At 42.6% G+C, this 26,822-nt stretch overlaps 1 protein-coding gene and 1 long non-coding RNA gene across 9 annotated transcripts in view; one reads left to right on the forward strand and one right to left on the reverse strand.

The window, feature by feature from the left end:
* The window catches only part of MRTFB (myocardin related transcription factor B), a 262,113-nt gene that overhangs the window by 35,710 nt on the left and 199,581 nt on the right, over window positions 1–26,822 (reverse strand). For all 8 annotated transcript variants that reach the window (XM_032328495.1, XM_032328490.1, XM_032328493.1 and 5 more), the window contains 7 exons: window positions 24,037–24,102; window positions 21,947–22,002; window positions 20,694–20,769; window positions 16,750–16,911; window positions 15,259–15,437; window positions 4,714–4,848; window positions 2,085–2,332 (listed from right to left, as the gene is read on the reverse strand). In XM_032328495.1, coding sequence (XP_032184386.1) covers window positions 2,085–2,332; window positions 4,714–4,848; window positions 15,259–15,437; window positions 16,750–16,911; window positions 20,694–20,769; window positions 21,947–22,002; window positions 24,037–24,102 — 922 coding nt within the window. The remainder of the gene's footprint in view (window positions 1–2,084; window positions 2,333–4,713; window positions 4,849–15,258; window positions 15,438–16,749; window positions 16,912–20,693; window positions 20,770–21,946; window positions 22,003–24,036; window positions 24,103–26,822) is intronic.
* On the forward strand, window positions 16,499–18,245 carry LOC116581342. Its single transcript, XR_004282017.1, has 3 exons — window positions 16,499–16,563; window positions 17,712–17,787; window positions 18,022–18,245. It is a non-coding gene; the product is annotated as an uncharacterized LOC116581342 (long non-coding RNA).

The raw sequence follows: 26,822 nt of genomic DNA on the forward strand, positions 1-26,822 counted from the left end.
ACTGTATGGGCGCTATAAGACTTCCACATTGCTCTCTGTGCTAGAATTCCGGGGAAAACACACACTGTGATAAAAACAACGTTTCCACATCCAGGACGTGGAAATTACACAGAAGTGATGTTCGGTGAACAAATGCGGAACGATAAGGGGTCTTTCCTCTTTGTTCTTTTTGGGGGATGCCTTCCTTAGGTAGGTGGCTTGGCGGCTGCAGGGATGGGAATGTTTACGAAGGAGAGGGGAGCTACAGCCTTCATGGGAAGGCGAGGAACCGAGAGAGACCAGGTCCTCGACACCCGCAGATGTACTCTTTCCATCCACAGACCGGCCCCACACAATTTCTTTTGTTACAGAAAAGACTACTTCATAGATCCTACGCAAACCAATCCTTTCATGGGATTTTCAGTTTAACAGGTTTCCTTGCCTGGGAGTAGGGATCAGACATTCCAGCTCTTCCTGGAGTTACTAGGAGGAGGAGGGTGATGTCACGTGCTGAGCACGCAGCTCGGTGCATCTTAAGGAGCACTGAGATGGGAGCCAGGGTTCGCGTTCGCATCCCCGCTGCCTGCTGCCAGAGGAGGGCGGCGGCAGGGGAGGGCGCCTCCCTGGGCCTGGACGAAGCTGTAAGGCAGCGGCCGTTTGCCTCTGATACTCTTCCAATTCTCTTTGGTCCTCCCTGGTTTCCTTCCAACGTCAACATCTCACTCAGGCCTGCTTGCTCTTAAAGTACTAACATGCTACACAAACTCCTTCTCTCTTCATCTTTTAGATTTAAGTACTTTACAGTAAGGTCTGAAGGATTAATAGGTCTAATCTTCCTTGAGATATCAGGATCTTCAAAGAAAAAAGTAAACGGATAATCATTAGCATATGAGGAGACGGTTCCTAACAGAGGAGCTTCTGAGTGGGTCTTACTCCTTTGCTACCCCGAGAAGATAGGGCCCTGTGCAGGAATGCTCGGCGTACGTGTAGAAGGCAGGAGTCAAGTTTCCACAGATCGTACCCTGAGAGGCTTGATCACCGAAGACATTTTTTCTTGTAATGAAATTCTGCATCTTTTTAAAAGTTTCTTTTTGAGTTGAATGTAACTATCCCTTTCTCCTGAAAACTGAGGGAAACGAAAGATAAGGTCTTTGCATTTTTATCTATGTTTCCCAGCAAATGCATACTGAGGATGGCTATCCAGAAATTTCTCTCAGTGCACAGCTCAAGTCTGCAGTCCATGCCCTGCGATGGATTCAGTCCCAGAAGCTGGAGGAACTCGTTTCCTTCCATCGCTCCCAATGGGCTCAGACTGGAAACGTGTTCCTTCTCCACAGCTGTTGGTCACCAAGACCTTGAGTCGTCGTTGAAACATCCCTCACCTGTTCCTTCCTTCCCGTTATCAATGCCCTTTCATCTTCTCACATCTACTCTGCTGTGAAGTTTCTGTTTTCCTATTTCCAGACTCCCCTCCGGGACCAGCATCAAACCGCTCTTCCTCGCACTTTGATTCCACCGTGACAGCCTTCTGAATCACCTACCACATCCAGACTCAAGGCTGCCCGGCTGCGAGCTCCTCCAGACAGCGGCTCAACTCAGTTTTGTCTTCTAAAAGCGAATCACATTCTTTATTCTGGCTCTTTTTCTCATCAGCCAGTAACCAGACATCACCCACTCCTTCCTCTGCTCTTGCACTAAGATCGTCCCCCTTGGCTTGAAAGGGCCCTTCCCTGGCTTCAGGCTCTTTCCCATATAAGTACCCCACCTTTCTCATAAAGCTTTCTCAACCACTCCAGCTCCTACACTCGTCTTTTTTTTTTTTTTTTAACTGTTCACAACAGGTCGTACACTTGTGTGCTTTGCTCATGGCATCTACTACTACTTGGGTGAGTAACAGGCAAAAACTTCCCGGGTGGGTCATGGTGGGAGTCCCCTCTAAATCGCAAGGTGGGGAAGGGCTTTCAGGGACAGAGACGGGCCTGGCCTGCCGGCCGCTCTCCCAGGGACCAGGGCACGACGGGGAAGCCCGGGCAGCAGAAGGCCCTGGGCGGAGGACGCGAGCCGGCGCCCCCCGCAGCCCCGCAGCCCCGCGGCCCCGCGCGTACTTGAGCGGCGCCGGCAGGATGGTCTGGTAGTTGTAGTGCTGCTGCTGCTGGCTCAGGATCTGCAGCTGCAGGAAGAGCTGCTGCTGCTGGAGCAGGCGCGCGTAGTTGGAGTCCATCTGTGGCTCGCTCTTCTCGCCCTTCTGGTCGGGCGGGATGTACTGGTGGTACTTCAGCTTCTTCACCCGCGGCTTGGGGTCCTTGCACTTCTTGCTGCGGTGCTTGTCGTTGGGGTTCTTGGGATGGCTTTGCTGGTTTCGGGAGAAAGAGAAGAACGTTTTAGGAGAAGCCACCACCGTGTGCCTGAGGGACTCGGGAGCGAGCGCGGAGGGCCCCGGACACCGAGGCCACCGAATGACCAAGTGCGCCTCCAGGGCAAGGAAAATGTAGGGACGCCTCCTCTGACCAGAAATCTGGCTCCTAAGGACTCACTTCCTCCTGCTGCCGTGTTCCCTTAGAGTAAGGGAAGGCTATGCAGCCTTATCCATTCAAGTTCAGCCAACAGTCACTGCGGTGTCTCATGCGGACACACTCGGAAGGGCTCACGCAAAGGACTCCTAGTTAGAACAGGCTGCGGGCTTGAGCAACAAATGGGAGAAGACGAGCGATCCGTCACTGTAACTGTGGACTATTTTATGGTCATTAAAATATTCTTGAGTCATTCTTGAGTGGATCTGTACAAACAGAAAAAATGCTTCTAAGGGAATAGAGCAGACTATGAAGTTATGTATTTCTTTTTTTTTTAATTTTTGAAGAGGACACTGCAGGGGCCAAGGCAGAGAGAGAATCTTAAGCAGCTCCAAGAGGGGCTCGATCTTATGACCCTGAGGTCATGACCTGAGCCCAAATCGAGAGTTTGACACTTAACTGACCAAGCCACCCAGGTGCCCCTCAAGTTACGTATTTCTAAGGAAAATACACCCAAATACTGCAATCTCACAGTATTAGTCACTTCCCTGTCATCTGCTTATTGTGCTATCGATAACCGAATTTATTCCTGTTCTTTTCAAAGTGATGACAACAATGGATGCGGTCTGGGAACCCGAGGTGGCACGCTGTTATGTAATGATGAAACCACTGACCTGGCTAATCAGGAAGGCACCTGTGGGAAAAGGGAGGGGACAGGCACACAGTAACCAGTAGGCCTCGGACTAAATCTGCCGTTACCTAGTCACTTACCTAGTCACTGGCATGTTCTCCCACGAAGTGAGGGTGGGGAGCAACAGCTTTCCTCTCAGAACGCCCCCCCGCCCCGCCGAACTGTGTGTGATCTGTTTCTCGTGTGTACCTGTCTCTTCCTCTCCTAGCAGAGTCCCGGGACCCCCGACCAAGCCTCTGAACCTCACCTTCTTCAACAATGCCTAGGGCCCCAAGGTCAAAGCCTTCCCTACAGACACACCAGTGAAGAGGAGAGACCCAGAGAACAGGAGAGGCTGAGAACTCTGCACCCACAGGGACGGATGGGTCGGCATCCAAGCGCTCTCTGTGCCGTCTGTGGCATACGCTTGGGAATGTGGGCAAGGGAGGAGAGCTGATGTTATTAGCTCAGCTGCCACGTGCCACACTCGGGAATTTCTGGCTTCAGTACTAAGTGATGGAAGATGGTGAGATACACTGACTTGTGCCCTGGGGCCACAAACGCTGGGCTGCACGGACACAGAGAGGCTGGAGCAGGGAGCCGTCTCTGCAGGAGGGCCGAGGACCACGACCGTGCCAGAGTGGATGGAAGCAAGGAATCTGGGGAGGCAGAAAGAAGGCCTGGCTGCCCTTGGGGAGCCTGGATCCTTCCGAGCCTCGTTACTTCTTCCGGCCTCCCTTCTGGAAGGTGCCGGGAGGGTTGGCTAGCTCTCCACAGTCCTTTTTGCGTTCTAAACGTTTGACATCAGTGTTCTGCTATGTTTGGCAAAGCCACATCTGAAATGATGACACTATTCTCTATCACCGCCCCTCCGCCCCCATCCGGCAGTTCTAAATACACTTTCAAAAGTATACTACTATATATTAAGAATTTTGATCTTCCGTGGGGCTTGTTCTAGCTGGATTATTTGCGCCCAGTCAAATGTAGGGAACGGTGCCACCAATCTGCAGCTTATCTAGAGAACAAACCTGGCTTCGACAGGCCAAATCTGCTAAATCAAAAAACACAGCCGCTTTTCTAAAGCCTTTAACCTGTCATGTAATACATCTGGACTAGCGCGGACACTGACCTTGTGTATACAGTCTGAAATCACGTTCCCATTAAAGACATCTGTTTGTGAGGCTCCCGACTCCCCAGCATAGCACTAAGCAGCTCGATCTTACCCCACTCCCAGGGTTTCCTTCATTCTGGCAGCCTGGATGGTGGCAGAACTGGGAACTGCTGATAAAATGTATCCTAAAGCCTTTCTGCAGGACTCTGGGAGTTTCACGGAGACTGAATGTTTTGCGGTTCTTCTGTGACTACAGAACAATAGGGCATTTGTGGAAGGTGGTGGTTTCCAAGACCGAGGCGTGATCGAGCAAGTCTGCCTGTGATTTTGTTTTCAAGGCTTCAGACTGAAAGCCAGGCTGGCCAACGCAGACATGTGCCTTTGTGTTCCCTCAGACAAGCCGCCAGTAAAGACCTCGAACCAGCGTGTGTGCAGGGACCCACCTTTACTAGCGCCGGCCCAGGCTTTGCTGAGGACACAGTATTCGTGGGGACGACAGGTGCGGTGGACCTGGTGGGGGGCTGATCCACAGGAGGAGTTTTCAAGAATTCAGGAACTGCAGGGGACACTGAAGTAAACTGGTGGAAAAGCCAGAAAGCGAACAAGTATGTGAACTCAATGACATAAAATTAGAAAAACCAGAATTAGAAGGGAATGACCTCATTTTTTTTTTTAAGTCCACCGGAAAACAAAAGAAAAATATACTATTATATCTGGACCCAGATGGTGGAGCCCCATGCTTCACCTCCACAGAGCCAGCTAGCCAGTCTTTGTCCCAATAGCAATGAAAAGCTAAAGCTAAATGAGGTTCGACTGACTCCACCCTGGTGGTGTTTTCTCAGAAATATGGTCAGAACCGCCCCGTTTTGGCAGAAGGGAAGTCCAAGACTCTTGTAAAAATGATCAGAACAATACAGGACACTCGTGAGGTTCTCTTGCTGTCCAGAGTGGAGTAATAATGCTGGTGAGTTCCCGTGTGGTCTTTAGACGTGGTCACAGGCTCTCCCCAACACTGTTAGCACATCCTGGACCCAGGGCCTGGAGCTAAGAAAGCCCCCGTTCCCTGGACGCCCACTCCACATATGGGTCCTTAACTGTGCTTTCCACTTTGTGTCCCCGTGTCCAAACCGGACGAGCCCGCCCCTCCGCCATCCCCACCCTCATTTCCTGCAACGGGAGGGCACCTGCCAAATGCGTCTGTAACAGCGGCTTGACTGGCTGATGGCGCACCCTCACACCTAAAGCAAGAAACTAATTTGTTCCTGAGGCCAAATGAGCAACCCCTACACCTCATTGTGGAGTCCCGTGTTAACAAAGGAAGCTCCTACGGAAGGCCTTGATAGATTTTATCAACAACCCAACAGCCCATCTACGCTAACAGTATACTTTAAGTAGATTTTACGTATTCACTTACTGGAAGCAGATCTTACTATTGTAACAAATCCGCTCAGTGTCGCACAGTAATTAGAACATGGACTTCACTATTACCAGCCTTGTCTTAAGGAAAAATGTCTCCTTTTATCACTTCCACTGCCCCCCCCCCCACAACTCTCAAATTCATTACGAGAATCAAAGTCAGTTCCTTTGCTGATGTATTTGGGTTTAAGAATAGCACACTGTATTTTTCCTCCTTAAAATAAATGACCTGAGAACTCAGAGGCTATTCAGCAGCAAGAAATATGAAGCTTGGCACATACTAGTTACTCAATAAATATTTGTGTAATGGGTGAATGGAAATTCCTTGTGGCTTTACTCATGCGGGGTGAGACGCTCAAGGCCAGCTGGGGCTCTGAGTATGTGTGTGGGTGTGCGATGAACTCTGCTTGCCCATGTGGCTCTCTCCCTGAGCTCGCTTTTCCTTTCTGCCACCGATTTCAGCTTTTAAGTAATTATAATGAACAGTGCTGGCTTTTTAAAGATGGCTCCACGGTAGCCCCCTCCACCACGGTTTATATTTTCAGTGGCCCATGGGCATCTGAGGCCCGGAAGCAAACGACCCTCCTCTGACATACGGTCACAAGGTCAACAGCAGCCTGAGGTTGCGTCACATGCCTACCTCATTCACCTCACTTCATCTCATCACGTAGGCACGTATCCTTTCCAACATCACCACGAGACAAAGGAGGGCGAGTATAGGACGGTTAAGATTTTTTGAGAGTAAAAGACCACATTCACGTAACTTTTATTATACTATATATTGTTAGAACTGCCCTATTTTATTATTATAGTTGTTGATCTCTTACTGTGCCTGATTTATAATGAGAACTTTATGTCAGTACATACAGGAAAAAACAGTATACACAGTGTTGGGTACTATCTGTGGTTTCCAGTATCCCCTGTGGATAAGGGGAGACTACTGTACTCAATTTCATTCAAATAGATGTGAAAGAAAGGGCCTTATCTGAGACTCCTGACACCTGTGTTTCACGCTGATCTCTGCCCCCAAAAGGCCCTGAGCCAGCCGCCGCCTCAGTGAACCTCTGACATGAAAAGGACAGTCAAGGCCAGCTAATCAGTGCTTTAAAGGATGTGGTTTTAGTTGTTTCCCTTTCACTTTGCACAGTTTTTGGAAGTGAGGATATTTATCTCCGGGTCAATTTTCATACAGGGAAAAACATTCCTTGGCTGTGATATAATTGGCATATGAAGAAGAAATTGCATATTTGAATATATATATTTGCATATATGATAAATATATGTATTACTTGTGTGTGTGTATTTCTTGTAGATAAATTCTTTAAACCTGGCAAGCTGTTTTACCAGTCCAGCCCCCACAGACTAATATGATGGCAATGATGCATTTGAGAGCAGTCATTGTTAAAAATCTGAAAAATAATCCAGAAGCATGGATGTGGTATCCATTATAATATGTATGAAAATGATTGTCCTTGAGTTCTAGACATTTCCCAGTGAACTTCAGCCTTGACTACTGATACCCTCATCTTATTAGCTCTTGTGGTATTTCAGTGTGACTTTGCTACTCAGAAAACCACAGACCCCGGTGAAACACGAGAATAAGCTAGCTGAGATACAGTGATTATTAGTATTACCTACTCTGAAGATAAATTCTGGTTAAAAAAGGTTAAATTCTGGTTAAAAAGGGAGAAATGTCTAAACTCTTCTTTACATTCTGCCGGTCTCTTTCATATGCTTTAGAAATGACCCCTCAAACAATCTTACATCCTATCTTGATGTTATTAGGATCCTGGTGGCTAGGGTTAAAAAAAAAAAAAAAATCTAAAGAGCAGTACTTCTGAAATGCCAGCATTCCAAAAAGGATGAAAAGAATATCTAAGCCATAAAGAATACTACACTTATTTTGTTCCACAGTCAAGTGAGCAATACGTTAAAATCTTAAAAGAATGCCTTAAGTGTTTAAATTTCCACTGAGACCTACATTCACCTTTTGTACTTTCAAAATTTAATCTCAAAATGATTCAGAATCTTTTCTCCAAGAAAACAAAAAAGCTGCAAACTTTGCTTGGTTTTATTGGATCTGACTGCTGTTCCCGACCTACAGGTCTCATAACTTCCAATTCTTCAACTGTCATCACGACACTGTGACAAGAAATGTCAGAAAAACATTGCTGTCTAATATTTAGACATGAATATTTAGGCTTTAAAATAAAACTGAAAAAGAAAAACTGAAAAAAAAAAAGGAAAAAGAAAGCGCTTTGAACCTTGAAGACTGACTTTCCTAAGAAAATGCTATGGGAAAGTTCTGCTACAAAGAAAAATGTAAGTCAGAATAAATGTTTAAGCTGATTAAAATTTTATAACATATCAGTTGTCTATACTGGTTCCTTCTATAAAGATGATACACTTGTCAAGGACCAATCACTGTTCTCTGCTAAGTTCCTTTTTTATTAGATTTCTTTATGCGATCTAGAGGAGCAGAAATTAGATATTTAAAAACAAAGCTTTTTTTGTACTGTAGATTTTAAATCCAAAATAAATGTGTCTTTAATTTAGGATGCAGCAGAGATCTTAATTAAGATGGGAATATGCAAATAAGAAATGCAAAATGCAATTATTCTTTAAATATTGTTTCCATATTCCGATCCCCAGACAAATAAAATGAATACTAGTACAAATGAGTTGAATACAAATCAAAAACACATGCTTTGTATATTTAATGGATGGATCTCCTACGTAAATTCTAGTTTTGTTACAATCTATCACCTAGCACTGACCACTCTGTTTATGGAGCGCACAGCTGAACGGTTTAGGCATCTCATTTTTAGTACAAGCAGTTGTAACGTTAAATTAATCTTCTGGCACAACATCTGGTGGACACTGAGCTGGTACTGATGAGCTGATTAGTAGTGAGGATGTGCATGTGTCCTGCATTGAAAAAATCTATTATTTAAATAAACTGTGGTAAAATATATTTAAGATGAAAGTTACCGTTCAGACCATTTCAGAGTGTATAGTTCTGTGGCATTACGCGTATTCCCCCGGTTCTGTGACTGTCACCAACACCCGTCTCCAGACCGTTTTCATCTTCCGAAACTGAGACTCTCGAATCCATTAAACAATGATTCCCCATCCTGGCCTCCCACCAGCCCCTGCAACCACCCTGTACTCTCGGTGTCCGAGTCTGACTAGTCTGGGTAGCTCATAATAGTGGAATCACAGTTCTTCCTTCTGTGTCTGGCGTATTTCACTTACTGTAATGTCCTCACGGTGCACCCAAATTGTCATGTGGGTCAGAATCTCCTCCTTTTTTAAGGCTGACTGATATTCTATCACACAGATATACTACATTTTGTTTAGCATTCATTCGTCAGGGGACACGAGGGCTGCCTCGAGCTCTGGCTGTCATGCGTAATGCTGCCCTGAACACGACTGTACCGACCCCAGCTCCGGTCCCTGCTATCAACGCTTGGAGCCATACACCCACATCAGGACTTCCTGGATCACACGGTAATTCCAGATTTAGCTTTCTGGGAGAAGTACCACACTGCTCTCTATAGTGGTTGTACCATCTCACAATCCAACCAAGAGGGTAGAAGGATTCCAATTTCTTCACGTCCTTATGCTTGTTAATTTTGTTCTTTGGATAGTTGCGATTCTAATGGGGTGAGCTGGTATCTTAATGTGGTTTGGATTTGCATTTCTCTAGTGATTCATGCTCTTAAACATCTTTTCATGTGGTTACTACCCATTTGTTTATTCATTCTTTCTTAATTTTTTTAAGGGGGGAGGGGCAGAGGGAGAGACAGAATCTTAAGCAGGCTCCACACTCGGCATGAAGGCCAACGCTGGCCTCCATCTCACAACCCTAACTTGAGCCAAAATCAAGAATCAGTTGCTTAACTGACTGAGCCACACATGCGCCCCTTGTTTATCTTTTATCTTTCTTTTTAAAAGATTTTTATTTGAGAGAGAGACAAGGAGAATGAGCTTGAGTGTAGGGGAGGGGCAGAGGCAGAGGCAGAAGCCGACTCACCACTTAGCAAGGAGCCTGGTGTGGGACTTGATTCCAGGACCCCAGGCCATGACCTGAGCCAAAGGCAGATGCTTAACCAACTGAGCCACCCGGGTGCTCCTATGTCCTTTTGAGAAATGTCTATTCTAGTCCTTTACCCATTTTTAAATCAGGTTAGTTATTTTTCTGTTGAGTTGACGGAGTTCTGTATATATTCTAGGCACCCTTATCAGATTTGTGATTTGCAGATATTTTCTCCCATTCCATTGGCTGCTTTTCACTCTGTTGACAGTGCCCTTTGATACACAGAAGTTTTCCATTTTGATAAAGCCCAAGTATTTTTTTCTTTTGTTGCCTTGGTGTCATATCCAAGAAGTCATCACCAAATTCAGTGTCATAAAGCTTTCCCTGGTGTCTTCTTCTAGGAGTTTTATAGTTTCAGTTCTTATGATTACGTCTCAGTCGAAGTGATTCTTAGGGGCCAGAATGGGGATGCAAAGTAAATATTAGAATTACTACTATTCATTTTTGGTAACTGACTTCTGGTATGTGCATAGACTGTATAGTTGAGTAAATAATGTATGCATTTGTTAAAGAGTGCAAATAACAGGTGCCACGATGAGTCGTAAGAGGATGACAGGATGCTGGGCTGGAACAGGGTCTTAGGAAGAATCTCAAACTGCTGGCTTAACAAGAACAAAGTCCTTAGTTCAAACCCTGGGCGGGCCAGACAGATGGTCTCTTGATGACATCTGTCCCTGGAAACACACGTCAAGTAAGTAGCTCAGTGCTAGGCCCAAAGGGGTGCTTGGCACATGCTGACCAGTATTTTTTATCCCTCATCTCATTTGTAGTCAATAAACCTTGATTTGTTCATAAATAAACAGGAAAGCCCTCTTCTTTCAAATATACACTTTAGGCACTTTCCTACTGGTCATGGGAGAAGGGAATTAGGAACTAGGATGGAACCAGCATTAACCTTGTGGTTAATGCTGGAAACCAGCTCAAAACTAAAACATTACCAGCGATAGCATCTCTTCGTATATAAGTAACAGGAAGCTAGTTTGAAAGGGTAACAGGAGAAATTAGAGCCATATCTTGGATGGCCTAATTTAGTCCTTTATTGATAAGCATTTGAGATAAAACATAGTCTAATACTAATGATGTAATACACGTGTACATGGCTTACCTGACCTTGGTCATCCTCTTTGTTCACTTAACCCAAGGTTTCTACATTATTTGGAAAAGGTCGTCTACCGGGAGGTTACTAGATACAATGGGAAAAAAGTACCCCAAGTTCCCCTAAGCTCGTCTTCACACACTTCAGTTACACTGAGTAACTGACCCACAAGGTTTCCTATCAGCACTATTTCCAATTTGGCACAGGGGTCATCCCTATAGCACAGACTGTGAAAATGAACACAGATCCTATCAGGTCACACTTACAGGTAAAGCATGTGGGGGCTTAACATAAATGATTAATTAAATGGCTTCAGAAATCGCATAGAGAAAAAAGTCTTTGGATTAAAAGCACCAGTGAAACAGTTCCTGGTGCCCACATGTGGCAGGCTGTTGGTAATTTTCAGCAGCTTTCCATTGTTCAAGAATTGCTTAGGCATAAAATAAACTGAGCTCCAATATGTGATGTGTGTTCCATTAATGTTCTGGCAAATTCCTTTCCAGCTGTACTTTGATCAGAATTGAAAAGAAGAGAGAAAAGTCCAAGGAAAGGCAGTGTTAGTCTCTTACAGACCACACAGAAATACATATTTCAAAGAAGAACTTTTTTTGGGGGGGCGGTTAAAATGTACATTTTGAAGGAAGAACCTGGTAGTGTATTATACTGTCCACAGTGTGAAATCATTAGCATTTTAGCATCAGGATTGAAAGAACCTGGAAAATCATTCTTTACCTAGATATTATGTGTTAATTCTTTTTTTGGGGTAGGGAATATATCTTTTATTTGAATATTTTCCTATAGGACTCAATCCTCTGGTGTTTATCTGTGTGTTCTGAAAAAGAATTCAGGACACAATATGTCACAACACATTTTGGAATAAAGCCAGCCAGAAAGGTATCTTGAGCCTAATTTTCTCTTAAGTAATTATCTGTATATATAACTTTTATTTTTTATTTTGTAAAGATTCCATTTATGTGTCAGAGACAGAGGACAGTGTGAACACGTGTAGAGGGAGGAGCAGAGGCAAAGGGAGAAGCCGGCTCCCTGCTGAGCAAGGAGCCCGAGGTGGGACTTAATCTCAGGATCCAATTTTAACCTGAGCCCAAGGCAGACACTTAACCATCTGAGCCACCCAGTCGTCCCTGTAAATGTAACTTTTAAAAACCAAAAAGAAGGGCACCTGGGTGGCTCAGTGGGTTAAGCTGCTGCCTTCGGCTCAGGTCATGATCTCAGGGTCCTGGGATCGAGTCCTGCATCGGGCTCTGTGCTCAGCAGGGAGCCTGCTTCTCTCTCTCTCTCTGCCTGTCTCTCTGCCTACTTGTGATCTCTCTGTCTGTCAAATAAATAAATAAAAGCTTAAAAAAAGAAAAAGAAAAGCCAAAAGAAATTCCCTGCACTGGCCCTGAACTTTATATTAGGCCAAATATTAAAAAAAAAAAAAAAATTGAATAGGGATGTTAGAAAAATGTGTGTAAGCCATGGAATTAAACAGGCAGCACGAAATAATGATGAATTAGCATATGAAAAACCTCAGTTCAGGCAAACAAGAAACAAAGGGAAATCTGTGACAGAGTTATTCCAGGTGTGATCTGTGGACCTCTGATTCCGTTTATATGAAATATAGGATTTGAAGCTATCCCACAACTTTTTTTTTTTTTAAAGTAATGTCTGCACCCCACATGGGGCTCAAACTGTCAACCTGAGATCAAGAGTCGCAGGCTGTGTGGCTGAGCCAGTCAGGTGCCCGGCTACCCTACTATTGCATTGTTATTTCGCAAGAAGATTAGCCCACAATGAGTTGGAAATTAAACAAATGACTTAAAAAGCAAACACATATTAGTCTTTCGCTACAGGCAATTTGAGGACCACTAGACTACAGTAACTAAATTCACCATTAAGCTCTCATAGTGAATTTCATTTTTAAGAGGGAAAATTTAATCTTACCAAGAAGCGGTGAGGTGGTGAGAGTGGCACAGCTCTGTGACTCTGCAAAGAGCCACTGAATGAGACATTTCAAAAGGGCGAATTTTTGCAGTGCCATTTTTAAAAAACAGAAATAGAAATATCCACCCTAATACTCTCCAGGGACTCCCAAGTTGCCAAAAACAGTCTTGAAAAAGAATGAAGTTGGAGGTCTCACCCTTCCTGATTTCAACATTTACTACAAGGTGACAGTAATCAAAACAGTGTGGTCCTGGCATAAAGAGAAACACATAAGCCAATGCAACAGAATTCAGAGTCCTTAGATTATCGTGTATATGGTCAGTGGCCTTCAACACAAGTGCCAAGGGGGAAAGGACAGTCTTGTCAATAAATGATGCTGGGATAATTGGATATCACATACAAAAGAATGAAGATGGAACCTTCTCTTACACCATAGACAAAAGTTAACATGGATTAAAAGACCTAAATGTAAGACCCAAGACTATAAAAATCCTAGAAGAAAACATAGAGAAAAAGCTTCATGACACTGGATTTGGCCATAATTTCTTTTCTTTTCTTTTCTTTTTTTTAAGATTTTATTTATTTGACAGACAGACCACAACTGGCAGAGAGGCAGGCAGAGAGAGGAAGGGAAGCAGGCTCCCTGCTGGATCCGAGGAGCCCGGGATCATGACCCAAGCCGAAGGCAGAGGCTTTAACCCACTGAGCCACCCAGGTGCCCCGGCCATAATTTCTTAGAAGAATACCTAATGCACAGGTAACAAGCCCGCAAATAGACGAATGCCACTGTATCAAACTTAAAAACTTAGGTGCCTCAAAGGACACTATCAGTAGAGCAAAAAGGCAACGCAAAGAAAGGGACAAAATATTCGCTCATCATGTATCTGAAAAGGAGTTAATACCCAGAATATACAAATAACTTCTGCAGCGTAATAGCAGAAAAACAAACACTTTGATTAAAGATGGGCAAAGGACTCAAATAGATTTATCTCCAGAGATGATATACAAATGGCCAACAAACATATGAAAAGATGCTTAACAGCACTAATCATGAGAGAAAGGCCAATCAAAATCACAATGAGAGGGGCATCTGGGGGGCCCAGTCCTTAAGGGTCTGCCTTCCACTCAGGTCAGGATCGCAGGGTCCTGGGATCGAGAGCCCCGCATCAGGCTCCCTGCTCGGCAGGAAGCCTGCTTCTCCCTCTCTTACTCCTTGTGCTTGTGTTCCCTCTCTCGCTGTGTCTCTCTCTGTCAAATAAATAAATACAATCTTAAAAAAACAAACAAACCCACAATGAGATATCATCTCTTACTACCAGAATGGCTGCTATTCAAAGGAACATAAATTAGTAAGTGTCCGTGAGGATGTGGTGACACTGAAACCCTTGCATACTGTTGGTGGGAGTGTGAAATTCTCCATACTACAGAGAACAGTATGGAGCTTCCTTCATAAGTTAAAAATAGAATCCCCAGATGATCCATCAATCCCACTTCTGGGTATATGACCCAAAGAACTGAAAGCAGGATCTCGAAGAGGTATTTCCAAGCCCATGTACCTAGCACCATTCTTCACAATAGCCAAGACATGGAAGCAATGCAGGACCCACTGACAAGGAGATAAATAAAATACGGTATACCCAAATAATAGAATATTATCCAGCCTTAAAAATGAAGGAGATCCTGTCACAACCTACAACATGAACGAACCATGAAGACTTGTTAAGTGCATAAGCCAGTCACAGAAAGGCAAATATTGTATGATTCTGTTTATATGAAATATCTGAAGTAGTCAAATTCATATGTATGTATGTATATATGTATCTATTTAAATGCCAGGATAGGTAACACGCAATATTAGTTTCAGGGGTACAATACAGTGATTCGGCAATTCTGTACTTGACTCAGTGCTCATGGTGGTAAGTGTTCTCTTTAATCCCCATCACCTAGTTCACCCATGCCCCCCACCCTAAAGTAGTCAAATTCTTAGAAATGGAAGTGGAATTGTGATTGTCAGGGCAACGGAGGAAGGGGCTGGGGGCTGCTGCTTAAGGGATACGGTTTCGGTTTTGCAAGACAAAAAGTTTCTGGAGATCTGTTGCATAACAATGTACTTAACATGACTCAGCTGCCCATTTTAAAATGGTTAAGATGGCAGGAAAAAAAGGGGGAAGGTATACCTTATAGTATGCAAATGATATCCCCAAAAAAGTTATGAGAAAATTTTTAAGAAGCAAATTATACAACTATTTGTAACATAAAAAATGTGGATATAGAACAGAAATAAAATGTAAGAATCTACTGAGAAAATGTTAACAGTGTTTGTGTCACAGTTGAAAAAAATGTCTATTAGACTCTTCTGGAAGAAGCAGCTCAGTTACCCGCTGTATAAAACAAGGCGCTGTCTGGTTGTGGGAGAAGCAAGAAAGGCGCTACCTGGGCTGGAGTGCTTGTAGTCACAGGAGATGGAGATTCACTAACTTTCGGCTCACTTGGGGACGCGGCTGACCCCTGTGACTCCTGGCTGGCTGGCTGGTCTGGAGACAAGGCATCACTGCTGTCTTCATCAAACGAGAAATCGCCCTGAGTCTGAGGATAGTCCTCCTTCCCAACACCTAAAGAGAGAAGCGATTTTTAGCTTATCTTGGCCTTGGAATACCAAGCTTAAAATGATAAAGAAAAAGAAACACTGTTTATTACAAGAACAGGAGCAGCTGGCTAAAAAAGAAAAAAAGAAATTGAACATAATGTACTTCCCAGGGAAAGAACGCACTGCTACCTATGATGAGTACTTGGGGGAGAAGTCAGACCTGACCAGATCAAGCCTTTGGCGCCCACTCCCAGTTTCCGGAAGTACAGAAGAAAAGAAAAGTTTTTAGTGACACTGGGAATGCGAATGCATTCAGTAAGATCCAGCGTGTGGACCGGCTAGAGGACACAACAAGGCCTGCCCCCCAACAGATACACGGTAAGAAAAGAGAGGAGGAGGAAGACCCACACAGGAGATTAAGACTTAAGAGAGACATCAGCCAAAGACAACGTGTGGCCCTTGTGTGGATCCTGATTTGGATACAAGCGTTAAAAAGCACTGAGAGGTGTGAGAGAAAATGGGGCCGTGACTCGGTGTCTGTTGACGAGTCCTACTTCTGGGACAGGCCCTGTTGTACCGACGTCTTACCTTCTGCGGCTGCATTTCTTTGGGACTGAACGGAATAATCACTGAATGTACTACTTAGGATCACTGACTAGAAACTGCCTAAGATTTAAACTCATACTAATGCAAAATACCAAGTCCCCAGACTAATGGAAACTATAATAGTTTTTATAGTAGGATATTAACTTTTTAAAACTGCTTGCTGAGTAAGTGGTATTATTCCAGATTTTTTTCTCTACTAAAACTTATGCCAGAAAAGAGTACATGTATGTGCGTGTGTTGGGAGTGGGGGGAGGAGTTGGCAACATTATTAATTACGTATAAGAGGATCAGGATGAAAGGGCAGATATTACCCTTTTTAATAAACACATCTGTACTCATGTGCGGTTTACTTTGCTGAACTAACACGGAACAAGCGATTTATCTTTCCTAGAAGTAAACAGAATTGAAAAGTCTGTAAAAATCTTCAACAACACAAGAGGAATTAAACAGAGTAATGTAAAAAAGTTAACTTAGAAAACATCATAATGAAATCGGAACCTAAGGACATAACCTCAGATGTGACAAGAGGAATCCTGTATTAACTGGTAAGAGACGCCAGTCTTAGCATATATAAAGAAATAATAATAACGGGACGTGGTCTAAGTGTTAATCAATTTCTACTTCACGCAGAAAACACCACTCATGACTGGTGCTGGCTTTTTGGATTAAACTTGTTTTAAACTTCTAAGTTCCTCTTTCTCACAGAAAAGAGTATATTTTTAGGGTCTTACCTATAATTGCCTCCTTAACACTGGAGTCTACAGGAAGGATGTTCTTCTGTACCAGCTCCATAGGACCAGGTCTTTGAGCGATCTTTTCATTCAGATCATCCGCTAGTCGAGCTCGCTTCAGCTTCATCTGCGTGGCCTGCAGGGACGGCTCTGCGAGTGTCTCTAAAAGAAGAAACCCAGTTTTAACCATTGCTTGAATTACTCTATTCCATAATGTGATTTCAGGCCAAGAGAATTTAATTTAATTTAAACTGGCTTAAAAGTATTCGTATTTATGTGTACTCGATGTATTTACAGACAGAGAAAATGACCATCTGAGAATGCTCTGGTATATACTTATGTATTTTTAGTCCTGGACACTTTATATTGTCTATACAATGCCCTCAGACTCAAATTAACATGGACTGAAGCCCAGAACCAGGGTACTGCTACTGTTCATTTCTGGCAGGAGGGCCACACTCACATTTATTAGGTGCCGGAAATATGGAGGATGGGCAAGGGAGATGAGGTCCGCGGCTCAGGAAGGACACCGTTTTTAGATTCGGCTGCACTGCAAAGCCAGTGCCGAGAAACGGGGGCCACTGGATCTTACTTAGGTTATAAGCTTTTTCTGCAGGAGTTAATGGGAAGAGCTACATACAGATCATATTCTCAGACTGATCCCTAGGTGTCTCAGAGTCGGTCATCATCATTAAGAATCTGGGTTTAGGGGGCGCCTGGGTGGCTCAGTGGGTTAAGCCGCTGCCTTCGGCTCAGGTCATGATCTCAGAGTCCTGGGATCGAGTCCCGCATCGGGCTCTCTGCTCAGCAGAGAGCCTGCTTCCCTCTCTCTCTCTCTCTGGCTGCCTCTCCGTCTACTTGTGATTTCTCTCTGTCAAATTAATAAATAAAATCTTAAAAAAAAAAAAAAAAGAATCTGGGTTTAGTTCTGGATACGTAACTCTGAAATAATCTAATTACAGGGTAACTACTGGTCCTAAAGAAGCTTCAACTCATCTACTACAAATGGACGGGTTGTACAACAGATGCGAAACTAATGTAAGTATCGTAACTCATTCATTTGGGTAATTCTGTCAGTGACTTGCATTTCTGGTACCTCTCATTAACATTTTATAACATTGTTCTCAATAATGTTTATAACTGATGAAAAAAAAATGGTGAGGTGTTAACCCAAAATTCTGAGTTGACAGTTACTTGTCTCATATATAGTAGGTCTTTGAATGAGATTCCCCTTAAGTAATCTCAGGATAACTGATGTTCTTTTTTTGGCAGGTAAAATATCCCGGCTGAAGCCCAAAGCTCGCCAAAAGCCCATGGCCTATAGACTACTCTCCAGCACAGCTGAACACTTTTCTTTCCACCAGTTGAGTTACATGCTTACCGAAAGTCAACCTTGACTGTCCACAAAACAGTTCCTATCAGTTCATATCTGATGTCAATACATAGTTGAACTAAATGTTATAGGAAAATAATAAGCTTCAAAAATAAAATTATTTCTTGGGAACCTAATTTAAATACTTTGGGATGATTTGATAAAGGTGAGTCATTAAAAAACAAACTGGTATCAAATTAAGGCAATTTGGGGCATCTGGGTGGCTCAGTGGGTTAAGCCTCTGCCTACGGCTCAGGTCATGATCTCAGAGTCCTGGGATCGAGCCCCGCATTGGGCTTTCTGCTCAGTGGGAGCCGGCTTCCCAACCCCCCCATCCCGCCTGCCTCTCTGACTACTTGTGATCTCTGTCGAATAAATAAATAAAATCTTAAAAAAAAAAAATTAAGGCAATTTAACAATTAAACTGTTTGGGGGGGAAAATGACAAAATCTAGGATTTTCAACTCAGATTGCTTTTCAAGTGTCTTTATGTTTTTTTTCCACTCTAAATGGAAACTGTAGATGATGTATGACAGCTGTGGTTTATGCCAGAAAGACGATGATCACGCAGATCACTCTCAGGTTGATGTTTAAATGCTTTGTTAACATCTAGGTAGGACAGTCTTTTTCCTCTTTCCCATCAACACAACCAAGTGATATCAGCAGTATGTCTGGAAAAGCAGAAAATGAGAGGCTGGCATTTTTCATGTTTCTGTTCTTGGTCTTATCATCACCTCATCTCCCAGCACTGAGGTTGGATTTTAGCTGAACTTCAGAAAAATAATTTAGACTTTTGCCTGCCAAACATCCAATTCGATCAAAATTGGGATAATGTTAAAATAAGCTGAGGGGTGGTTGGAAGTTCTCTTTTAAATTACTGATGATAAATTCTTTCTTATTTCAAAAATCCCAACTCGAGAACAGATGTCCTAAAAACATCACTTACGGTTCATTCATATACGCGATTAGGTTTTTAAATGTTGAGTTATCTTTTTTAAAAAAGCAAATATGATTCCTTTGGATAGTTAACTGTATTTGCCTTGGTTTTAATGGTATTAATAAAGCCAGTTACAGTTAGAAGGCAAGTTGAAACAGCATTGTTCCTTCAAAAAATGTCCGGTATAGGTCAAGTAGGCACAGAAGGAGATACTTGTCCAGTGAACTTACTGGTACATTTGCCTATCCCCCTGATAGCAGGGATAAATGATAGCTGTTCGGACCCTACCACTGCCATTCTGGAAAGGCTCCTAGTCCTTCGGACTGCTGAGAATATAACCGAAAGTAGTGAAAGGCACAGACCTCTCACCTCCCACCCCAGATAGAAAGACTGTCCCATAATCATAGACTCTCTGGAGTAGAAGAGACCCTACTTCGGGCTATAGATCTCAACTTGATCTTGCAGTTTCTTTACAATGTCCTTACTGTGGTGTCAGCCTGTGCCTAGTCCCTGTCATAGCAGCCCATCTCTTGCCAATCAAGCACTTTTGACAATCTGTGATTCATTTGTTTTGCCTGCTTATCATCTGTCTGTGCCATCAGAATGTCAGCTTCATGGAGGCAAGAATCCATTTGGCTCATTTGTTGGGTCTCTGGTGTCTAGCTCACCAGCCAAGGAACCACCACTTCAAATGCGGGCAACCTTAGTGCTTCCAGAAGGTTTTTGGACATGTCTGACCTTTAGGATATTATTTCTTATGTTGAGCCACAATATAATACTTTGCTTTGTAATACCGATGTAATTCTAATATTGACTCTATCATTAGGCCAGAAGAACAAATATAATAGTCCTTCTACTTGAGAACTGTCTCTCAATCTTTTGAGAAATTTTCAGATTCTTTCTGTATCATCTCAGGGTTGAACACACTCAAGAGTATCACAGGGTCAAGCTTCTGGTCTTGAGTAATAAATCAGTCAGAGAAGCAAAACAACAAAAGAAAATGTAGTTTGGGAACTTATAGTGGGGAAGCCAGCTTTCAAATATGGTCTTAGAGAGAAAAATATCCTGGCCTGAGCCACACGTCTCACCAGAGATGGAAGAGAACTGTGCCTGCCATCACTTCACAGGTGATGAAGCCAGACCATAGAGAAAACCTGGGGGCTGAGTGGAGGGTGTTTATGTTAATAGTCAGATCAAGAGGGACTGTTGTGGGTAAGTAGCAACAAACACAAGACGTTAGGTGTGGGCACTGTACAGGTATGTAACAGGGTCTGGTAGCTGAAAATCTAGGGTTACTCGTGGCCACTGGCTTAATGGACATATGTTCCTCACTGATGAAGAAATCCTCTGGACCAAAAATGTTTTTCCAGAACAGATGGTAGAGACATCTACGACACCAGCTGGCAGGGGAAGAGTCCACAAATTGGTTATTTGGAGATTCAAATGCCCCTTCCCTACGTATCTCACATAAGATTTTAGCTTTGGGTCTTCATGTTGCTATCCAATTTGGAGGATGCCAGTCTGTTGGGTGAAAAGTTATTAAAGTGGAAAAAAAAAAAAAAAACCCAGCAGTGGTGGAATTCTCATTTCTTTTCTTGATAAAATGCAGCAAAACAAGCAGAAATAAAAATTTTACCTTCTAAAATGTGCATCCTGACAAGTTCAGAACGATCTGGTCGGCTCCGAATCTTATGCTTCAAAAAGTTTTCAGTCTTTAAAAAAGAGAGAGAGAGAGAGAGAGAGGGAGAGGGAGAGAGAGACAGAGAGAGAGAGAAAGTCTTACCATAAATTGTTTATGACTTATTGTGGTTGTACATTTTTCTCTCAAGGTACTCCATTTAAATAAATTGTACACTCTTTGGTCATGATTTTGGGAAGTAAAGAGTAGAAATTAGTACTTTGAAAAGCTATTATCCAATACATAATTTAAATTGCAGCCTTCAAAATTGTAACAGGGATTTGAAGTGCACGCGGGCATAAAGTAAGCACTTTACAGACATTTATTTTAAAACTTGGAGAAGGCAAAAGCTTATAATTTAAACAGACATCAGATTTTGATCATTTAAATAGCTAAATATCTACACTTCAGGACACAGAAAAATCCACCTAAATTATAAATTTCTTTAAAATCCTAATGTATGTTTGTTGGCAAATTCATATCCTTGATGATATTTTCTTATTCAGAAGAATTCTCAACTTGAACAATAAGGCTTTCAAATGGGTTTTCTGTTTTATAAGATGCTAAGAGATTATCACTGAGTTCTGGGAAAATTCCTATGGAATTTTTGGAACATTCTTATTTTTGTATTGCATGATAGAAGTTTTCCCTAAAGGAAAAAGAACGAATGTGCACAAGGATCCTTTTATAGAAAAATAATAAACATGAAATCAATGTGCAAATAGGACAGAGACCTCTCAAAGAGTAAAGCAGGGCTGAACCTAGCTACATTTTTTATTCAGCAAATCCTCCTGCCCTTCAAAGGTACAGCTACCACGGACCCGGTCAAGAAACTACCTAAAGATGGGAAGTCAGGACAAGACCGGGCTGTTAGTCTGCCAGGGTTGTAAATGGCAAAACTACTCCATCATTATTCTAAAAACTGTTGGTATGCCCTGAAAGCAACAAAGTGAGGTATGCTTTGTCCTTTATGGACAAAACTAGTTACAAGTCTTAAAAGAACAAAATTTGAATGTCATGCATTTTCTACAAACTCCCAAGATAAAACTACCTGAGAATATATTACTCTGCACACCACATGTCCTGAAAATACACTGCATTTTCTCTATTGACAATATTTATAAGTTAAGACTGCTACTTGCCCACAGGTACTTTAAAATAAAAGAGAGAAGAAGCAGAGAAGGAGAACATTTGAAACTGGAATTTCTTACTCTGGCTCGTTCCAAGCTTTTTATCTGCTCATGGAATGCAGCTGGGCTCTTCAAAGCTGTGAAAAGAACAGGAATCATTTCGGGAGCAGAGACAGAGGCGTTAATATTTCAGTCAAACGTTAGGGTACGTTATGTTGATGTTCCCTCCTCATCTTATTAGTTTGTATCTATGGTTCCATTTATTACTAGTTCCTTTAGGAGATGTGCGAAATTGGAAACCTAAATGTTTCAGAATGAAAGCTATGTCTTCACAAATAAAACAAGTGAACAGTAAAATAGAGCTGTATACACAATGAAAATGCAAATACCAGGTCAGATGGTTCCAACCAACAGTTGGGCCAAATCACCATCACCAAGGGAACTGTGTGGGGATTCCTTGACAGGTCTTTGCTCTTAGTGATCCTATAAGATGCTGGAAAAAGCCCAAATGTCCTTAGGATCTAATCTTGAACACGAGGGCACTCTGCACTTCCCTTGAGCAGAGCTGAGTTACCGTGTACTGTGACAACATGTGCTCCTAGCCCGATGCACTGTGGTCCATCACAAGTACACTGTTGATCATTACAGAGACTTTGCAAGGTAGGTATTAGCCCCAGGACAGATAAAAGGCTCAAAGCGGTTCAAGGACTGCTTGAAGTTAAACAACTAGATTGTGGTCAAAGTAGAACTTAAATCTAGAATTGTGAATGAGAAAGTTTCGTGCTTTTTCTATTGTATAACAATACAGCTTACTCTAAAGACATAGTGTTTCTTTAATATGTTAACTATTAGTACTTTAAATATTCCAGAACCCCAGAATGAGGATAAGAAGTGTTTTGCTAAAACATCACTTACTATAGTATTTCTATCAATTATCTTTGCAAAATCTTTTGTGTGTACGTCTACTTATAACTCTAGGCAGTCAGATAATGTGGATGGGATTTGGGCTACGCTTACTTGGGCTGTCACCTCCAAAACTTGGCCTGTCGGCTCTTGGCAGAATTATTTTCAGCTCTGGCACTTGACACTGCAGATTCCCCAGCCCAAACAGCTTTGACTAGGGACCAGCTCCTAACAGAGGACTAGTGGTGGTGTCTTAAATATCCTAATTCGATACTATCTGACTGGTTCATCATCAGGAATGTAGTGGTAGAGAAGTCTGGCAGATTACCAACCCAGCTTTTGTGTCTATCATAATATGAGATTTAAAATATTTAGATAATTAATAGTAATCCAGAAAAAAAATTTTTACTGGGAAAAATATCTACTGCAGAGAAAAATTGTTCTAGGAACCAAAAAAAAAAAAAAAAAAAAAAAGGTTAATATCAATGAGTCAGACAACAGGGAAGTATAAGTATGGTTTGTAACTTCTCTTTAGTCTTTTAAAACCAAATAAGTTACTTTTTAGAGAAATCAATTTTTAGATAAACACTCATATAAATAATCCTAACACCAAAGCAACCAATCTTCCCCTCTAAAGTATAAAATCACCTCCCAACTTAGTGAGTAAAGGTAAGAAGACAATGGGCAAATATTCTTAAAATTAATCAACTTTTAAAAATAAAGGAAGGAGGCATCAAGATACTTGGAAGTCAGGTGTATGTGGGCAAGAAAGGGTGTATTAATTGTAAGTAGAATGCTTATCAGTCCTGTAACTGAGATGCCCTTCATTCCAGACCAGACACTATATTGTATCAAAGGTAATTCTTTTGAATTAAAGTAGAACAAGGCTTTTGAATTAATTTTATCATCCTACTTTTGCAAGTCTAAGTAACAGCAGACCTATTACGTAGAGATGACTTCAATTATTTCAAAACTAAAACAAATGCTCATGCATGAAGTAAGACCTGATCTTAACCCGGTTTCCCAGTTTTCTTTATGTAATACAGAATTCAGGTCCATCTTTTAAGCTGCACCTGGCTTTCAGAATGTATTTGAGATGATTCTCTTAGGCTGGCACTGTTGATGCCTGGTTTTCCTTCTCAGCACGTGCGGTAATCGTATTACGGACCCAATGGACACAGCTCAAAGCAGAGTGTGCTCCAGGCTCTCCTCGGGCACGTGCATTGTGCTACGTCACCCTGGAGGTGACAGCGGCGCTGAAACCTTACGTGGCATGATGCCCTGGTCCACCAGTTGCTCCCTTGTCCTCCGCTGCTGCAGCCTCAGCTGGAGCACTGTGAAAAGGAAAGAACCACCATTGGAGTTTATGAGCAAGGACGGGATCCAACTCGCCAGGCCCCAGGGGGGATACAACTAAGCTTTATTAAACACCTTCTATTCCTAACTGAGTAAGGGTACCACCTGGCACCGTCGGACTGATAGGAAATTGATGTGTAGTTTCTACCTGTTTGCAATCACAACGTACCTCAGCCAATAAACCAATAAACAAAAGTGGTTGGTCTATACATTAAGACTTACTAATAAAATAGTCTAATTGGTAGAAACAGAAATGTGGGATTCCTTTACATTAATTTGGTGTTTTTTTTTAAAGTAAGTTAATAACAAAAATTTATTTTAAGATTGACTTATTTGGAGAGACTTGTGCCATCTGGAATGAGTTTTAAATAGTTCTAATGAAGACCAAATTTGTAATAAAAATTAGACCTGTGAGATATTACTAATGAGCCAAAGGAAAATTTCTACATTAAAAGCTTAAAGTTTAATAATCTTTGCACAAACCTAACACCATGTCTCATTCTACAAGTTCTCAAAAAGCTGAAATCAATTGATATCATTTTAATGAAGAATAAATGAATCATTAGAACTTGTAGGGAATAAAGAATACATCACAAAATTTAAAAGTCCATTTTGCCAAATCTAATAAAAATAATTTCCCCCCTCGATTTCTCGAGCTTCCTTTCCTAGCATCTATTTTTTTTTCTTTAAATCTGGAAAATGAGCCAATTTCACACAAGAGGAATACATGAAGTAACTCTGAAAATTACTTTCCTTGGTTTACCTTACATTCAATTTTAAGTTTCTACTTTGCTTTTTATGGTTTCATCTGTGGATGAAAACCAAGGTGAGCTTCATTAAGGGTCTGAGTAAGGGTTGTCATGATGCTTAAAAAAAAAAATTACCTTCATGTATTTCTTGAAGAAAGAAAGAGAATGTTCTAGTGAGGGGGTGATGGCTGCAACAAGAGGCTAGCTCAGAGCAGTCTCGTACCCAGGCTCAAATGCAATGAACACAATGGCTCCTACTTCCAATAAACCCCAACAGCTAAAGATGCAGGGCCCACAGCCCTCATATCCTTGCTTTTTGCTCGCCCTTGTGCCGACTACAGAGCACAAGCCTAGTCAGACTTCCAAAACAGTCTAGACTGTAAAATGGCTTTTAAACACATCTCCTTATTCACTGTTAGATATGAAGGTCATCCTTTATTAAATACTGAAAAAAAATTGTTTTGCTGCTTCTGGGGGACGTAGGATCACAAAGCATCAGTGACGTCCCATTTAGAATCGAAGCAACTGACCCAAGATTCTATTACGTGAAGCAAAAGAAAAATTTAATGGGTCAAAAAAATATATGCACATGCTTCTCAGACTAAAATGGTGTGTGCTACTTTGAATCAATTATGCTCTAACACAAAGATCTTTGCCCTGATAACTTATAGCTTACTGAGGATAGTATGTTCCCATCGCAGTACTTTACCAGGAACAAAAATAACCCAAAGAGATGACCCGTGCATAGCATAGCACCCAGATGCCTGCGCACTCTAACTTTCTTCTGTGAATGCTAAAGCTAATTAATGCTTGTCTGAGTTTGAGACGGTCACACTCAAGAATCCCAACAAGAGGGGGCGCCTGGGTGGCTCAGTGGATTAAAGCCTCAGCCTTTGGCTCAGGTCGTGATAAATGGTCCTGGGATAGAGCCCCGCTTCACCCTCTTTCTCTGTCTGCCTCTCTGCCTACTTGTGATCTGTCAAATAAATAAATGAAATCTTAAAAAAAAAAAAAAAAAAAGAATCCCAACAAGAGGAATACTGAGAGGAGAAAAGGGTGAGAACAATGTCCAGTTCAAAGGCTGACACTTCTGGAACCCGGCGGTCCATGTCCGCTGACGCATCTCTAGCAGGAGTAGCCTTCCTTTCTCACAAGGGAGTCCTCAAAGAAAGGTGTAAAACAGAAAGGGTAACGCAAACATCACCAGCCCCCTTCTTTGGTTTAAAACAAGCAAACGAAGCACCATACTTGAGACAAATGTGTCAAACACAATACATATTTTTAGGGCAAATGGCATCTCGAAATGACGGATAGGTTGGCGACAACTTCATGTGCAAACCAACAGTGATGACAACGGCCCGGCAGCCTGGAAGTGTCTCCTGACCGCACACCGGGCAGCCGCACCCATGCACGGTGATGGCAGTGCCGGCAGCTCGAGCACCTTGGACTAGAAACCACGTTCTCATGCTGACATGCAAGGGCATGTGCTACCGCGAGGGTAACACGCAAAGTGAATGCATGTCACCAACGTTCAAGTCAAACCAACACTGAACGCGGACCACTTGTGTCTTCCATCCGGTTTCCTATGTGGCAAAACAAGCTTCCTATGTCACATTGCTGGGAAGGTAGGAGAATACGCTGCCCAATCAGTTCTCTCCCCCTTGCCTACTGAATTTTCCTAAGATGCACAATCATTACACTGCAGCTGGGGCGGCAGGCAGCCCCCCCGCAGGCACGTTCGCGGACTGGGGCCCACCCACTCGGGGTCTGCTACTGGCTACAAGGTGCACATCTGGGACGCATGGCCGAGAGCAGCAGGAGCAGCAGCTAAGAATGGAAGGTGTGCTTTAAAGCAAAGCCATCAGCATGACCAGGAATGGATGAGGAGGCAGAGGCACAAGTAGCTAGCCAGGCTGTTAAGACTGATGACCCAGACTGATTAGCGTTCA

This window comes from Mustela erminea, chromosome 20, assembly GCF_009829155.1.
Source record: "Mustela erminea isolate mMusErm1 chromosome 20, mMusErm1.Pri, whole genome shotgun sequence".
NCBI classification, from domain to species: Eukaryota; Metazoa; Chordata; class Mammalia; order Carnivora; family Mustelidae; genus Mustela; species Mustela erminea.